General features: G+C 41.0%; 2 protein-coding genes across 2 annotated transcripts; one reads left to right on the top strand and one right to left on the bottom strand.

Moving 5' to 3' along the window:
• Positions 1-10,940: 10,940 nt before the first annotated feature.
• LOC137973614 (nucleoredoxin-like protein 2) lies at positions 10,941-13,154 on the bottom strand. Its single transcript, XM_068820457.1, has one exon. The coding sequence runs from the start codon at positions 13,120-13,122 to the stop codon at positions 12,619-12,621; it is 504 nt and encodes a 167-aa protein (XP_068676558.1). The 5' UTR covers positions 13,123-13,154; the 3' UTR covers positions 10,941-12,618.
• A 69-nt stretch (positions 13,155-13,223) lies between these two features.
• Positions 13,224-17,155, top strand: LOC137973613 (iron-sulfur cluster assembly 1 homolog, mitochondrial-like). The gene is made up of 4 exons (XM_068820456.1): positions 13,224-13,335; positions 14,486-14,539; positions 15,456-15,561; positions 16,292-17,155. The coding sequence occupies exons 1-4, from the start codon at positions 13,225-13,227 to the stop codon at positions 16,438-16,440; spliced, it is 420 nt and encodes a 139-aa protein (XP_068676557.1). The 5' UTR covers position 13,224; the 3' UTR covers positions 16,441-17,155.
• The last annotated feature ends 174 nt before the right edge of the window (positions 17,156-17,329 follow it).

The raw sequence follows: 17,329 nt of genomic DNA, 5'->3' as shown, positions 1-17,329 counted from the left end.
TGATTTCATATCCACAGTTCATATGATCCATACTTTTTAATAACAGACATCTTCTCTTTAGAATACAATTCCTGGTAGAGACAATTTCTTAAGATTCTGAGACAACAATACCGCCGATACACAAGATGCAACTCCACCGAAAAAACAAGATGTAATTCTGAAAACGTCTCACGTACCACTCTCCACAGGTCTCCCTTGATATGTCAATCAAACTAAATCGCTCGTGTACACTAGTTTCCGGTTTTCAACATGATCCATTTCATATATCATGATTTCATTGTTAAGGTGGTTGTTGTTAGGAAACTGGTCTTTGCATTGAACTTATAATCTTTTGCGAGATTTTTGGGCCCATTCACGTGGCATTAATTTGGTGGAACAGATGCAGATGGAGGTTGCAGGGCGCGAACCTGACGGTAGTGATTTCACATTTAATCTTTAGAAAGAGTCGAAATTAATTTCGATGAATCCCAGGTACAAATGTGCGAAGGTAAGAAATATTGTGTAGTCTTATTCGTAAGTTAACGTGAAATCACAGTTTGGGAACTTCTCAGTAGAATTTGCAACATGGATCGAGAAGCAGAGACGTTCATCCCTGACAGTGAACCATAGAGTTCAAGTACAGCCATTATTTTCAAAGTCCATGCAGTCGGAGATGATCGATACGATCCATAAGTTCATCATTCATAGTACACTTCCCTTTTATCGACAATCACTACGTTGTCATCAAATTCTAAAATCAAAATTGCCAGGTCTTCTGAATTTTTATCTACAGGAGGTTGAAGATGACCTAGAAATAAATCTTTTTCCAAGTTTCTCGTTCTATGATGTCTTTTGTTTCGAAATACAGTCTTTTTAATTTCCGAATTGTCACCTTGCGTGACACCTTGATACAAAGCTATTTGGTTGGAAACAAAATGCCTATCCCTATGAATCTCAGAAGTTTGAGGCTTTCAGGTACATTAGGAGATATATTCATACAAATGCGTTTTATTTCATGAGCGAAAAGTAAGCTCTTTCATCGCAAAATGAACTTCGGACGTTTTCGTCGATTACCGGTCACCACCAACGTGACGTCTCCCTACAAAACCCTATTAATTAAGTTGCGTGAAATGCTTCGACAAATAACTCAGAAACAATGTACTGTGCAGACCTGAGAATTTAGGTGGTTTATAAATATTATTTGTTTCCTACAATATTCCAAGTTCTTGGCCTTTTGCATTGAACAATTTCGAATATATATTTTAGTTGCATGACAGTGACAGTGAAACGTTCTATTGTTAAATGTTTCAGTGTGCATGGAGGTTCTTAATTGCATTGATTTATTTTTCTATTGGATAGGCCCATTTAATGTTGAAGTTATAGAAAGGGCTTATGTTGTTTATCATAAGTGGAACCTTAAGTTATTGTTTTATATCATCTTGCACCAGTCAAGAATTAGAAAGGAAGGCAGGGTCAATTATTATTGGAAACAATTGGTCGTTGACTTGTAATGATCAAGAAGTTACAGTCGACCTTGAAGAATTGTTAGACTTTATATAAGGAACAAAAACAAGGTTTAATTTTGTTATGTTTCAACAAAACAGTTCTGTTCTGTGAGGGTGTTTTTGCAGCAGTGGATACGAACACTTGACAAATTATTTGTTCCTGGTGGAAGAAATTAATATTGAAAGCACACAGAATGCAGATGTGATCTGTAGACATTGAAGTTGATTATGAAAACTTAATTCACTGTCTTGGAAATACTGTAAATACTTAAATGCAAGGAAACCAGTTTGGTCAGTTTGAAACTTTATTTTGAATTCATTATTTTATAACTTAAGGCTGGTTCTTATTTCACATAGTGTCATGAGAATCGTTGGTGTGAACTGGGAAAACTCGAGAATGTCAAGAACACGAAAATTGAATATGTTCAATATTCTTCAGCTTTTTCTCTCTGAGTTCATACTTACAGTTCTTATCCTTGTAATGCTTCCAGGCTTATAGTTTGCTTGTGTCGGGTGTAGCCCTAAGTTTAATTCTTTTACTACTTTTCACTTCTGCTCACTTTGAATGAGAGATATTATAATAATTTATTATTTATTTGTGTACAGTGGTGGCCATACAGCAAACCTGTGTACATTACCATAACATTCCAAACTCTACTTACAGAGTACAAAGAAAACACCAATTATTATAACCAATGCTACAAATTCTCAGTCCAGAATTATGAAGACGCAGACCAATGTTATGCACAGAGCATCACCAAATCCAACAAAAAAAGCATGCAACACCCTTTACATTAATTCATACATTCGATTTTTCAATTTTGCTTTGTGTGCAATTCTTAATTGGCAACAGTTGAACTACTGCACTTCATTTGGAATTAGGAGTTCATACTACCCCACCGTAAAGGTGTGTTGTTTTTGTGTTTGTGTATAAGCTTAATTAATTCTAATTCGGTTTGTACACAAAACAAAGCAAATAAATGAAAATAAATAAAATAAATGGTGGTCGATCTTCATTCGGTATTCCAAAGAAATCTCACCTTAATATCCTTACATTCCTTGATAGTCTTTAGTAAAAGTAAACTCTGATTGCCGCTGTGCTGAGTGTTTCCGTTCGCAAATTTACTTGTATCAATTAATAGATAACCTTTATTTCTCTTTAGTACAACAAGTAGCAGCAACATTTGACTTGTTGTGTTAATTGTTAATTTCACTTAACAGTGTCCCCAATTAGTGCTCCAGCACTAAATCTACTAAACACTTAAATAAAGTTCCTTTCCTTTCCTTTTCCTCTCCTTTTACTTAAAGTTACAGGGTTACCTGTCTGGTAAACTTTCGCCACTTTCCAAATTTTACCCGTGATTTCTTCGCTCTGATAAGCATGGGGGTTTGCCATAACTGGACAATTTAACTGTTTGTGCATCCCACGGAAACGCTCTTAGGCGTCTTGTTTTATCAAAATACAGTTTTATCTCATTTGTCGCTCACAGAAAAAAAGTCGGTCATGTGCGTTTGGTAGTGGGCACGGAGAAGCTCCTGGTCGCGGAACGTCTGGTCGCAAAACCAACAAGTGTGATATCTTTTGTGCAGACGCAAAGCCCCCAAATGGTGAAAACGCTGGAAACAATGTGGACACTTGTGCGGTTTGTTTCCGGTGTGGTGTCTTTCGTGCAAACGTACATTCCTTAAATGCCTAAAACGCTTGTAACATAGCGAGCATTCATAAGGTTGTTCGTAGATGTGGCGTATTTCGTGACTCTTAAAATCTGCGACTTGGCTTAAATCTCGGTTGCAATATAGGCAAGGAAAGGGTATTTTTTCGCCGGCGTGGACGGTTCGTTGGTGGTCCCTTAAACTCCTTCCAAGTGCATAACGCTTGCCGCAAATTCCCACGGCCGCCAGCTTGCATTCGTAAGGACCCTCTCCAAAGTGGACGTCTCGTTCGTGTTTATACAACTGCTCTGGTAAATCAAAATATTGGCCGCACTCTTGGCATTCGTGGGAAAATCGTAGGTCACGCTTCACATCTTCTTCATGTTTATAATTGCTGCCACATAATCGGCATGCAAAAGGCCTCAATACGTGGTTTTTTACGTGTTGGTTGAAATCACATGCGCGTTTAAAACATTGGCCACATTTTTGGCATTCGAAGTGGTGTCGGTTTGAAGACGACGGTTGTCGAAACCACTTGCCACAACGTTGGCATTGGTAAGGCTGCATCACACTGGTGTTGTTATGTTTGGCGCGCCCTCAAACTTTTTAGTGCTTTTAACACTACCCTGTGTGCCAGAGGAATGTTTTTTTCAAGGTCGAAGAGAACGCTCAGCGATTCAAATTAACGGTCGAGAGCGAAAAAAAAAATGCCTCTGCATTTCCATGTTATCAAATTGGGACAGCATTTGTCCTAGTTTGCTGATTGGACATTACGTTCGAGGGAGTTTCTGATTGGACAAATCGAAAAACCGGTTCTCAACAGCTGTTGCGACAAGCAGCGTAACTGTTTCGATGGTCGGTGTGCTGCTTCAGTGCCTTCACGCACTATAACGGCTTTGACAACGTGAAAAGATCCATTTTAATTAACTGCAGTTAAATTATTTTGTTTAGCGATCCACGCATGAGAGCGCTTGTAGATAGTCAAGCTCGTTTGAGAGCGGTTGGGGGAATTAATTTAAAAAGCTAAATTTGCCAACATTTGTTATCTGGGAACGGAGGACTTATGGACGAAAAATGGTAAGGACAGACAAAAGTTTCTCGCATTTCGAAGTCTTCATTCTGCAATATAGGCAGTGATCTTTAGCTCTTTGCTATTACAGTATCCTGTTTTAAACACGTCCAATAATAGAGTTTCGCTCTGAGGGGAAAAAATTTATTCAAATAAATCAAGCTTGCGCACCTAAAATCAATATACCGTCGTTAAAATTACTCCAAAAATATTAAAGCTGTTGCAATGAATAGCCAGCACTGTAATCGCAATTTTCTGGAATGTTTGTAAATGATGCGGTCCACTGCATCCCGTGGGAAGCAGTCTCAGCTTGGCGGCCAAAACTGGTTTGACGAGAAATCTGTCTCTTCGCTTGGAAATGAGGTTCTGGGATCGTGCGACCAGAGCTTTTTTTTTTTTTTTTTTTTTTTTTTTCGTCCTTTGCCGTTGATTTGGAATCGCTGAGCGTTCTCTCCGACCTTGAAAAAACAATTCCTCTGGCACTCAGGGTAGTTTAACACGCGTGCCACCACAAAATTTATATATAGGCGCTCCCATGAGCGTACACGGGATTGCCTGTGGTACGTATTAGTCAAAAACAGAAGGGCCGGATTAGATCACTATTTTAAAATTAACTTCACTTTTGGCAGTGTTAGATCCATTTCTAGCCATTTCAGAAGACTTTAATTTCAAATTTTCCCGGGGCAGCATGCCCCCGGCCCCCTCTAGTTGGCTCACGCTAACGTGTTCGCATTAGCCCCCCCACTTGAAAATCCGCTCCGCGGGCCCTGGGAATTGGGTGGCATTAAACTGCAGAGAAAAATTTATTGAAAAGAACAACATATTTGCTATTAGAGGCAAAAAACCCCTTCCTATTTCAATTGCGTGCGTGCAAACAAGAGACAATCCGTGTCACAACGCATATACAATTAAATAAATTTTTGACAGTTCACATCAAACCCTTTTCGAAAGAACCTTGACCGTAAATAATGAAGCACAAAAGAGACAACAAGCTTTCATTCAAATAATTCTTCACTGCCACATTTCCATTTTTTTTTACCCTTGCAGAGTTGGGTACAAAATGAATGTAAATTGCCAGACAACTAGGATGCGACTTGAGTAAACACAGTGATGCATTCAAGGCGTTCGATTCCTTCAATTCATCCAATTGACGTTCCATTCTTGACCTCCATGGGGGTATATTTTGTTTAAAGATCCACTAAAACGCCATTCGCGTTACAATGACTTTCGACGCCGTTGCAGGTTAATTAAATGTTCTCCTGTGTGCACCAGAGAAATCTACGCATTACCCCAGCCCCCTCAAACCTTACAAAATACGCACAGAAGACTCTATGCACAAAGGCACCATTTAACAGGGAAGTGACAGGCAAGACTTTTCATGACACGCAAAAAAATAAAAATGAAAATACCGAGAAATATTACGCATTTTCCGACTGGGATTGTCCTTCTGGCAACCCAGTAATAAAAAGGTTAAGTTGCTAAGCAACGCGACAGGTTTCGGAAATTACTTTTAATTACCAAAGAAATAATTGCTCAGGCCATGTGGAGTCCTGTTTTGAAATTTAACGTATTGGCAAAAACGAAGTGCGGTATTATCGATTTCTTTGTTAATTAACTAGCTATTTATTGCAAATAAAGGCGACCTGCTTTTTCGGGTTATAAGAAAGGCCACGTTCGAGTGTGGATACGCATTAAGAGGTTTGGGCCGAGTGGCGCGTCCATTGGTTTTTATTACCTTGAGAAATACACAGGTGAACCAAGGATATGGTGTTTTACTCCCCGTGCTAACGTAATCCTTTAAGAGATAGATTTGGTAAAATAAATATTACATTTTTATAATTTTATTGAATGGAGTAAAAATGCAAAAAACTGCCTAATGATGGACTTGTTTAAAAAATTAAACCAGATGAAAAAGAAGAAGATGTAGCCGCCTCATTTATGCATGTTGCTTTGCAATCTCTACAATTATAACTAAATGAGTAATATGTTTTTACTTGATTACAAATGTTACAATACATTTCACGCGTACAAAAGAAGTATTTTTTTTTTCTGCTGTAATAAAAAATAATGTTTTTGGGCCACTAATAAAAATAGTTTGGCCGGAGGGACGACCATCACTTCTTTGTCGCGGGTCTTACTGCGCCTTGCAATAACATGCGGACTCTTAAATTCCAAGGTCAACCGACAAATGCGTTTTCGCTACTGTTAATCAAATGTTCGGCGGCTCCTCTAAGCTTCCGACTATTGTCGAGCGCTCAGTAATCAAATCAAATCGTTGAGCACAGTTCAGACAATATAGTCGGAAGCTGGGAGGAGCCGCCGAACAGTGGAGGTTATTGCGCGGTGGCGGCGCTGTTGAACGGTCACGATTGGCTCAACGGGATGACAACACGCATGTCTTCTAAATTTGGTAGCCGCAAGAAAATCAAGGATTTTCGAAGCCGGCAAGCAGAGATCAAAAATTTTGCCGCCAGGACCGCCCAAGACCCCATCACGCTCAGAGAACTTAAAAAGATCTTCGACCACAAAGATCTTTTTGCCGATTACGGTTTGATCGTCATGGAACAAGAAAAACATAATTCCCTGATTCTCGAGATCAACCTACGGGCCGAGGGCAGTAAGAGGATCTGTTTGCTAGTCGTACGAGGACATAACACGTACATTAGTAGTCGGGGTGGTTTTTGGTGCACTGCTTGTAAAACGATAGTGGCGTAGAAGCAGCAGCACGTGTGCAATCAATTAAGGGTCTAGGCTTTCTGTTGGTTTACATTGTGCTGAAGGGGCGCCATATTTTTCAATATTTGGGAGTGTAAGTCGGACGAGGCGTCTGCCAAATGTCAAAATGTTTTAAAAACCAAGTGGTGACACGGCGGAAACTAAAACCTTTTTCAAAAGTTTACTCGCGGTTAAAATGACTTGGGGCATGGTAGATCAACGGCATGCCTTTAAACCAAAAGTAACGTCATTATCACACGTTGAGTTTTGGCCAGAAAGCCCCATGACACTCGTCACGCCCTTGGGGGTTAGCCTCAAGTTAACCCGTTACCCAAGTTTGAAAGCTGCATAGTGAAATTTTAGGGTAAGGGTGGAGATTCCAAGTATAAAGATATTTAATTCACCTTTTTCAGTTATGTGTTTAGGTATCTAGCCTTTAAATGAAAGTGAGGCTGGCGTTAACTTTGCTTTAAAACAAACTTCACGTTTTTTTTGGGTAAATAGGAACTCGTTGGCATTTCAACAAAAATTTTCATAAAAAAAGCGATAAGGTTTGTACAGAAACCCATAAGGGCTGAAACGTGTTACGCGCGTTCACAGCTTCCGAATATTCAGTGCGAACTGATTGGTTGAATGTTTCAGTGCTAAATACCATATTTGGAAACCCCTCACTCTTGTTGTTCCAAATATGGTACTTAGCAAATTGAATATTCAGAAGCTTGTTTCCCAGCACACAAGGGGCCGTTACACGTTTCAACCCTTATGGGTTTCTGGTTTGTATCAAAGCAAAGTCAACTTTAGCCTCGCTATTATTCAAAAGCCTGGTAACTGAGCACAAAACTGTAAAATGGTCTATTAAAATAAACAAAAGACAAACAACAGCTAGTGTAGTATTACCAAACATTTTATTGTATTTCCACAAAGAGTTTAACTTGTAGTCGTTTAAAAATCAAAAGAGATCATGAAACTCGCGTCCTTGTATTTATTAAATTAGGTTTTTTAGTGATTAGGTTTTTGTCTATCGACTAGGCGTTTTAATTCGTCACCAAGTTTTTGCAACGTGTCTGCCATGGACAAGTTCTTTTCACTCGCAGTCAACACGCCAAGTAGGTCATCCAAAGGTTTTTTGTTTTCCTTGCAGGATAGTTTGGATGCGGCCTGTTTAATTAGTTCCATTTTCTTTTGGTGGGGCCCGGGGTTTTGCAATAATTGGAGCATCTCGTTTAGTTTCTCTAAAGATGACATGACTCGGTAGGGTAGTTGAAAAATGTTTAGGCATGGCCAGTACAATTTATGATCACCAGTATAGCAATAAGAAACGTCAAGAAGAAATTCTACCGTAAAGACAATTTCATTCAAAGAAAATAGAGTCGTAAGTGTCGTGGGTGTTTGCGTGTTACTAAATAAACAAATCCAGGAGACCACAGGAGTGAACAGAACGAGTGATGAGATCAGACGTCGAAGATGGAATTGGATCGGGCATATATTGAGGAAGAACAGAGAGAAGCACTGTGTTACAGCATTGGAGTGGAGGCCAGAGGGGAGGAAGAGACCAGGTCGACCAAAAACAACATGGAGGAGAATGGTTGAAGACGAAAGACGAGTAGCTGGGTGGCAATCATGGACGACTGTCAGAGCTTTAGCAGCAAACCGAAGTGGATGGAAAGAGAATGTCAAAGCCTTATGTGCTTTATGGCACGAAGAGATATAGAGATAGAGAGAGAGAAATAAATAATGTCATCTAGTTTTTGCTCACGGGTCGTTCTGTACCAATGGGCCTGCCATAATGCCTCCCGTTTTTGTTTGACTTGGTGTTGTTGTTGAGAAAATTTTTTTTTTTAGTTCTCGGACCTCTTGTTCTACGTGGGTTCGGTGGTGTTTCCATTGTTGTCGAAAAGAGAGTTCCAGCAAATCAATTCGTTCTATTTGCTGTTGGTGTTGCTTTTACGTCGAGGCCAGACGCTCCACCCATGGGCCCAGATATAGGCCAGGTCTCTTTCGTGTTTCTGTTGCAGCGAGAGGGTCCCGGTCGTTAGGTCTATGGCCAAAACGAACCAGTAAAAGGTCAGCGTCACCGCCACGTTAAGAATGGTTATGTCGAGTAGGCTCCTCGAGTAGTGACGCTGGCGTGGGTCACGGACACGGCGGTCGGGTCTCTGGGGGTGTTCTAAAAAATACAAATAAATCAAGGTAGGATCCATAAAAATTTATTCTACAAATGACAAACCACATCCACGTCGTCATAGTAAAGTCTATCTATATAGTCGTGTCTAGTTTGTCGGGGGTTTTTCTTCTGGGGGATTGGGTGGTGGGGCCGGTGCACGAGTCACGACGAAGCGAAACGAAGGATGTTCGCAGTGTCAAAGGCCCCGTCCTGGTCCCGGTCGCGAAGCAAACATGCCACCAGTCCAAAGGCGTCCTGGTTCGCTTCGGTGTTCCGCGCAACGCGTTCTGCAGAGTTAGGAATCGTCTCGTAGGTCGGGGGGTATTTGAGGCAAACCGCGTTGGGATGTCGGTGGCCATCGCCGCTGTCCGTTGCGTGAATCGTCCAAGGGCTGCGCTTTTGTTTTTTAAAGACGGATCCCTTTTGTTCGAGATTTAAAGGAATCAAATTTATACGGAGATTGTAAGACGCGAATAAACACTATGAAGAGGGGGGCCTTTTTATTATTAAAGTGACGTAAAAATTCACAAAATGTCATCGTAGTCACACTCTACTCAAAATTTTAACATGAGTGCCGTGAGCGTGAGTAGCGGTGGCAGCGGCGGCGACCAAAACCGGCAGACCGAAAGCTGGGGTGCAAATTTTCACGACTCGTCGCGACGGCGACGACAACGACAACGAATTCACCATCACCCTGTTTTCGCACGACCGGCGCGTGGAACGCGTCACTGAGGAGCACAGCGTGTGCAGCCGCTTTCACACGGCTCCCCATTCCCCTCAAACGCCAGGGGCCCTGGCAGGCGACGCTGGCGCGAGCGGTGTTTTGCAACGCGCGATCGACCGAGTACACGGTGAAATTTTACGACGATGACGATGCCGTGGTGCACGAAGAAAAGCTACCTCGCAAACTCTACAAGACCCCATTTCAACTCTACGAGTACGTGACGCTAAAGTCTCGGCGAGAGGACCTGTATTCGACGTTGGAGCGGTCCGACGAGACGATCCGTAGCGGTCTCGTGTTTCGCGTGACGTGATTATGTTTCAGCTCGGGAGTTTGGAAGCGTGTTTTCTGCCGCCCTGGCCGTCGGCGTCGCAAATGCGTCAAACGCCGTACTTACCCGAGCTGTGGCATCACCTGTTTGATCAGTTCAATCAGCATTTGAGTATCACGGCGGCTTTGCGCATTCGAGATCAGCGAATTCAAGCTATTGTGGATGACGGTTGGCGGAGGTATGCCGTGTACGAGACCATGGATCAAGAGTCGACGGCCTGGTTGGTGGCGGCCTTTGGAGCGGACGAACGCATGATCGGCGGTCAACCGGTGGGCACGGACCCGACCGTCTGGTTTGCGGACGGTGACCGGTTGTTATCTTTTAACGATGACGACAGACGCGTCGAGGGTGTCGAATTGAGTCATCCCTCCGCTGACTTAGACGAATATTTTTGGCTGATGATCAGCAAGAAATTGGCGCGCGTCTTGAACGCGGACGAATTCGCTCGCAGGAACGGGAACGATGTCATACTGTGCGAGGTGCAGTTCGACTCTTCTCTGGTGGTCGTCTTTATGCGAGGCGACACTCGACGTATATCGTTTCCCACGCAAAGGGCATTCGACGTGCCCGAGTTGCGCTACACGTCGCACAGCATCTCGACTGGTTATCTCGACGATCCGGTCCTACGTGCGGAACGTCAATCTCGACGTGCCGGGCATGGCGTCCAAAGTAGACCGCAGCTCTGGGAACGAGAATGATCGGAGGACAAGGACGAGTACGAGTTTTCCGTACTGGGCATGTGCGTAAAGTTTGAAGGCCGACATTTTTCGAAGTGCGCGTGCTCAGAACGGAAAACTCGCACTCGTAGTCGTTCTCGTCCTCCGATCTAAGGGTCCCTATTAGCCTGTGAGAGCGGGCGGCTGTACACAGGCTAGGCAACATTTGCGGGACAGTTTACAGCGGAATTCAGCCCAGATCTTTAGATGTTAAGTGATGTTTTTTTATTGTCTACTCTTCTTCTTCTGGAGCAAGGGTGGCACAGTTGGTTAGTGCGCGGCCTTGGTGCAAGAGAACTCGAGATCGATTCCCGGATCTCACGACCTTGTTTCGACTTCTTTCCTTTCAGTGTAGCCCAAATCAAATGTTGGTTTTATGAGGAGAGGGGAAAACCGGAGTACCCGGAGAAAAACCTCTCGGTGGATACTCTTGGTAACTATAAAAAATTGAGGACATTGATAAATTTTTTGCAAGACCTTCGCCGTTACTATAATGTATGTTGTTCCCCGTTTTTGTCTTAAAAGATTTATGCTTTTCATATATAGTATCTTGACAGTCTCAGTAAACCTGCTGAAAAACCTGAGCAGTTGAACAAGAAATGATGAACTAGAATATCACACAATGAACACGAAAGTTATGGGACTTTAAAAATAATACATTTTACACAATTGTACATCAAAGGTACCAAAATGTACATGCTAGATACAGTCGGTATATGTCTAAAAAAAAAATTGTCTTGGAATAGGAGGCGTGGTACCCCAGTATCATTGCCCCGGAGCCTGGGAACAACAAGACGTAAACCCAAATCGATATGCCGGAAACGTTGGTTGATATTATTGTAGGATTAAGACGTGGTTTTGTCCATGCTGCAACCATGCTCATTTTTCAGATTAAAATAATTATTTAAAGTGAAAAGTGGTTTAACTACGTCGTTACTTTTTTTTTTTGAAAATGCCAAAAATTTGGGTCGGTCAGACTACGCTAAACGGAAATAATCAAGACGATGGCCTTATCTAAAGCAGGGTGGTGTTCATTAAGCCGGCCCTTTAAACGTCGTTTAGTTTCTTATGTTTACTGTAAAGTGGTAAAACGTTATCCCACATTGAAAGGAAAATGAAACACATGAAATTTAACCATATTATTAGATGGTCGGAGGCCTTTTGCAAGAATCCTTTATCTTTCATTCTGATTCTCTCACTTGCTTCATCTTCTGAAAAGCGGAGGGGTTGGCGCAGAGGTAAGATCTCTGCCTTCCAACCCTAAGGTCCCGGGTTCCATTCCCGGTTCTGCCGAGAGTGGAATATTTGGCGACCTTCTTTCCCGCTAAAGTTTCCTCAGCTTTTCATCCTTCTGAGGTCGGTAAAATGAGTACCAGCATGCATGGACTGCTTAGAAGCGGCTGCAATTTCCGCTTGTATATGCTTCCAGTCCGCTGGGGGTAAATTGATCATTGTAAAGCGCCCTTGAGACGTTAGTGATAAGGGCGCTATATAAATGCACCACTTTACTTTACTTTACTTCTGTTTTCGGCATCAATATTGATGGTTCTATGGCTCAGTTGCACTCTTTCTGGGGTGAACACTTTTCCCCACCCTCACCCTACACAATTCAACTGCCCAGAATCGCTTTACAGCTCATTATACTCTATCATATCTGCTTCCAGCCGCACTACGCCTCTCCAAGATCTGTGAGGGCAATTGTCTTATCCTTTGGTATCTCGAGTTCAAGTGGAGAAGCCAAACTTCCCTGTCTCCTCTCCCTTCATTATTCATTGCCAGCTGTCAATCTACCACTAGCTTTAGCCAAAGTTGTGGCAACCTCCCCTCTAGCCATAGTTACAGCATGCGCCCACTGAGTAAAGCATTTAGGGCCTTGTTCCGTGACTTCCTTTCTACCCAAAGCTGTCACGACATCACCGTCATCCGTCACGATAATCAACTTTGGAATGGCCGTGACGTGATAACGGTTTTTCAGTTCCTTTATCATTTCATTGCCGAAAGGAACAGCAAACCAGTCGCCATGACACTTCTTCATGTACGTTTCCATGTCTATGGCCGTCTTATCCGATGACACGAACACAATTTCGAAAGGAAGCTCGTTTTGTTTCAGGTCGTTGTAAAAATCCGCCAATACTGGTGTAAAATGCTGGCAAGGCGGACACCATCCCGCAGAAAAATATAACGCTACAACTTTGTTTTGGAGAGCTTCTTCTGAAGGAACTAACAGCCCTGAGCTTCTAACAAGTTGCCGATCCGCAAATAAATTCATGACGTTCAGTTTTTTAGTCAACTGCAGCGTGACTGAATTCTGAGCCCTCTGTACAAGGTGTTAGCGGATTGTTATCTGACGTCATATACGTTATGCAACATGATGCAACATAAACTGGATGCAAATATGGCGGCTCGATCAGCTGTCGGAGCAACTGTTAGAGCCGTTAGTAGACCAAGAAAATTCGCCGCTAGACGAGCAGCAATAACTCTGGTACGTGTGACACTTTTTACGCTACTTGCCTTTAATTCTTTTTCTTAAGCACATTGCCCTTAAATCAGCATTTTCTGTTGTCCACTGTAGTTAGCGTCGTCTGTCAGGCTCGATACTCGAAATATTGCCGTGTGTATAAAAAATGACCGGCCAACAGCCTGTCAGAGGTGTTCAATTCAATAAATGACTAGCTTGGTTTAAACACCCTTTTTATATAAATCTCATGACCAGTATTTAACTTTTAGCAATCATTTTAAAACAGTTAGCATTCAATTGTACTGTGATAAGCGACATGTAAAAGCTCACGTACATATCAGTTGAATACGCTAAAATTTTGAAAGTATTTTCCTAGCTTGGGTCGGTAGTCAAGTGGTTATTGGAAGGTCTATCAGGTAATAAGAGGACCTAATTCGAGGCGGGTTTTCTCTTCCATTTAAAAAATTAATCGACTGTGCCCGTCATTTTGGTAATTTCAAAACCTTTGCAGGCCATTGATACGTGGTTTGCAACAAATCTCTATAGACACAGATAACAATGCTGCAATGTACAAATGCTGGTAGACGAACAAAAGGAGCGATTAACAGATCTCTTTTTTTTGCGTTGGCCAAGTCACCAACATGGCGGCGATGACATAACGTGAAAACCACATCAAGAGAGAAAAAAATAAAGCAGCTATATTCACTACTTGCACAAATCCCATAATACACCTCTTTTACCCCCCCACCCCCCACCCCAAAAAATAAATAAATAAATAAATAAAAATAAATAAAAAAACTGCATAGGCATTGTTTTCGACTTCTCTTGGGACATTTTCATGTCCCAGGAGAAATTGCAAACAATGGTTATGCAAAAGTTTTGGGGGGTAATTGAGGTGTATTATGGGATTGTGCAAGTAGTGAATATGACTTTCTATAGATCAGATTAAAAAACGTTACCTTAGCAATAACCTTCCACCCACCGATTCCTCTGTCTTTCTATTTGTGTGATGACACACAAAAGTAGTTCAAAGAAATCACTGGATTTGAAATTAAGGGTGTTGTTAATTTGCAGTCACCTTCTGTTGTCACTGAAAATTGCATATCATAGCACATTGTTAACCTCTATTTTAGCTTTATTTATGCTAATGTGACAGTGTTATGTTCTCTGACAGAGTCCAGCTGCTGTAGAAAAGCTCAAATCCCTTCTAAAATCTGACACAGAAAATGTAAGTGTCTTCAATTGAAAGTAATGTTATAATTAATTGAACAGTACTGCAGTAACTCAGGACCATCAACTCTTCTGGATAATATAGTAGACTCCAGATTTTGGACCGGATCTCATGAGCTCAAGATTTGGATTTGAAATCTTCCTATTAATCGCCAAAGTTTGTCATTTCTAGTGAGAATCGACATTCACAACAATAAAATTTCAAATACTTTGTGTTTTTTTAGTTATGTGAACATGGATAATAACAAAATTCAAACGTTTATTTTCCCCATAAACTCTGATAAACCGTTCTGACAATCCTTACTATTACCTGATTGTAATTTGAGTGTTCCTTTACGGGAGTTTAAGCTACAACCTTGAATGCTCTACCACTGACTCAAGAGACTCGAGAGAGCTACTGTAGGCCATTAAACTAGGTTCAGGTGACAATGAATATTGTCCCTTTAAACTGCTAGGACTGGAATTATGCATTCTCGCTATTCTAATGAAGGAGATGGCGAATGTTCACCCCTGTAAACTTAACATGTTTTTCAGTGGTGACTCAAGGATGCTCAGAAAAAAATCCAAGTGCTCCTTTACAAGAGTCGAACATACAACCCTCCTGTTACTTGTACGCAAAATAATACCACCGGTAATATTATTTTGTGACAGGGTATTCACCAATAGACCAGATTCCTATTCTCAGTATTGGACTGGAACAAGCTTGCAATGGAGGGTAATGTGGGGGAATATATTAAGAAGTATTTGCATTTAAAAAGATTCCCCCCTGCATTAGCCTCCATTGCAAGTTAGTTCCAGTCCAATTCTGAGAATACAAACATGGTCTATTAAGCTTGATCTTTCTTGTACATTCAAGACTGTTAGTTGTTAGCCATGTCAACTCACTCAGCCTCTCCTCTTAATCTTTGTACTAGACTGCATTAAGAATAGGTGTGAAACAAAAAGGTTGCAATGGTCTGTCATACACCTTGGAATACACAAGTGAAAAGGGCAAGTTTGATGAGGAGGTTAACCAAGATGGTAAGACATTATATTTTCTAAAGTATTTTTCTCAAGCAACCAGTCTTTCACTTGGTTCATCAATCATGCCTTGATCACAAAGCTGCATGATTACTTCTGTTGAGCTTTTTAATGCGGTGTTCAACAGACGTAACCTTAATCTTTGCATGCCCTCAAGGAACAGCATGGCCCTTAAATGAAGAACTTAGTTTTATTTGAATATTATGGACTATTTTTCTCTGGCCTGCATACTTTGAATTTTGTTGGAAAGGTCAAGAGCATGGACACACTTTAGCTGACTGGTAACAATTATATTAATGGTGATCTCCTTATCAATAGTCAAACAGTCTCACGCTAATAGCCAAGTGCTCTGCTAATTGGGGAGACTGCAATCCAAATCTCTGAGAGAAATAGAGAACCAAACATGACAAAGAAGCTGGGAGTCGTATACACCCTTTTAATAAGTCTAATTATGACGTTTTTGGAAATGTACAAAGGCCTAAAACTTTTCCGATTTCTTTTCTTGTTTGAAGCCTTTGTACATTTCTGAATAAATTTTAATAGCATGAGTTTGATGTCATTAGCAGAAAATGGCATATATTAGACTTACATGTATTAAAAGGGTGTATAAGGCCAGTGCACAACCAGGCTCCTAGAATTTGGGCTGAGCTATTGCTGCTTGCTCATTTCAATCTAACAATTCTGCCAGCTCAGCTGGTAGGTTGTTTCACTGCAGTTCTTTCTTTTTTAGGAGTAAAAGTATACATCGATTCCAAGGCACAGTTGTCATTATTGGGAACAGAAATGGACTATGTAGAACATAAGTTGGCCAGTGAATTTGTCTTCAATAACCCTAACATCAAAGGAACTTGCGGATGTGGCGAAAGTTTCCATTTATGAATTACAATAATATTTCATCATGTATGGATGGTAAATGCAAGCATGAGGGTAGTGGAAGCTCACAGTCAGCAATGAACCTTTTTTGGCCCTTGAAGAAAAAGAAAATTCTGTATAATATTATGAGATTATATTTAAAACAGGAAGGTTATTGATGTCATCTTGGTTTCAATGATGCCAATATCACAATATCAACAGCCTACCACATGGCAAAAGTTTTCTAATTTAGTTAGAACCTGTCTCAAGAAGTTGCAGAAATGTACATTAATAATTATTTTTGTCCCAAAAAAAATATGTGATGTTATTAACAAAATTAATGACAAGTAATTTGTTCACTGGAGAGCTAAAAGTTTGCAACAGGCTACCGTAAAAACAAAGGAAGAATCATGACTGCTTTTTTTTTTTACCACTACGGAATTATTGTAAAGATGCATTATTTGCTTTGCCCTTCTTTCTGGAACACTTTCACAACATGTGTAAATATGTACATGTCATAACAAAAGTAGATTTTATTACCTAGTTTAGCACTTGGCCTTTGTCAATTTGACTGTCAGAAGTTATTCATGCTCAGGCTCTTCAATCAGCAGCCCATTTAATTTATTTACCCAAGTCACCCATTCATGCAAAATAACACCCCAAAGAGTAATGTGTGTATGTCTAATCTATCTTCAAAGAGGACTTGTTTTTGCCATATTTTGTAGATAAAATTACAAAGGAAGCACTTTCTCCTCAGTTATTTTAAGATCCAAAGTGTATGTCCATGACCTCCCAAATGAAACTAACTAACTAACTAAAGTGTACCTTGAAATGATACACCCTCATTCTCTAACTGAGTGTTAGCAATCGTGATGCAACAGGTTCACACAAGGATAGGAAAACGTCTGACCAGGTG

This window comes from Montipora foliosa, chromosome 10 (genome assembly GCF_036669935.1).
Source record: "Montipora foliosa isolate CH-2021 chromosome 10, ASM3666993v2, whole genome shotgun sequence".
Taxonomy (NCBI): domain Eukaryota; kingdom Metazoa; phylum Cnidaria; class Anthozoa; order Scleractinia; family Acroporidae; genus Montipora; species Montipora foliosa.
The sequence above is the reverse complement of the archived record's forward strand: the minus strand, read 5'-3'. Positions and strand labels throughout refer to the sequence as shown.

Bases quoted from the DNA above. Each gene is read 5' to 3' on its own strand.
- LOC137973614 (XM_068820457.1), bottom strand. From the start codon at position 13,122: ATGAATTTATTTGCGGATCGGCAACTTGTTAGAAGCTCAGGGCTGTTA.
- LOC137973613 (XM_068820456.1), top strand. From the start codon at position 13,225: ATGCAACATAAACTGGATGCAAATATGGCGGCTCGATCAGCTGTCGGA. The intron at 13,336-14,485 runs GTACGTGTGACA...GTTCTCTGACAG, and splicing joins GACGAGCAGCAATAACTCTG to AGTCCAGCTGCTGTAGAAAA. The intron at 15,562-16,291 runs GTAAGACATTAT...TTTCTTTTTTAG, and splicing joins TGAGGAGGTTAACCAAGATG to GAGTAAAAGTATACATCGAT.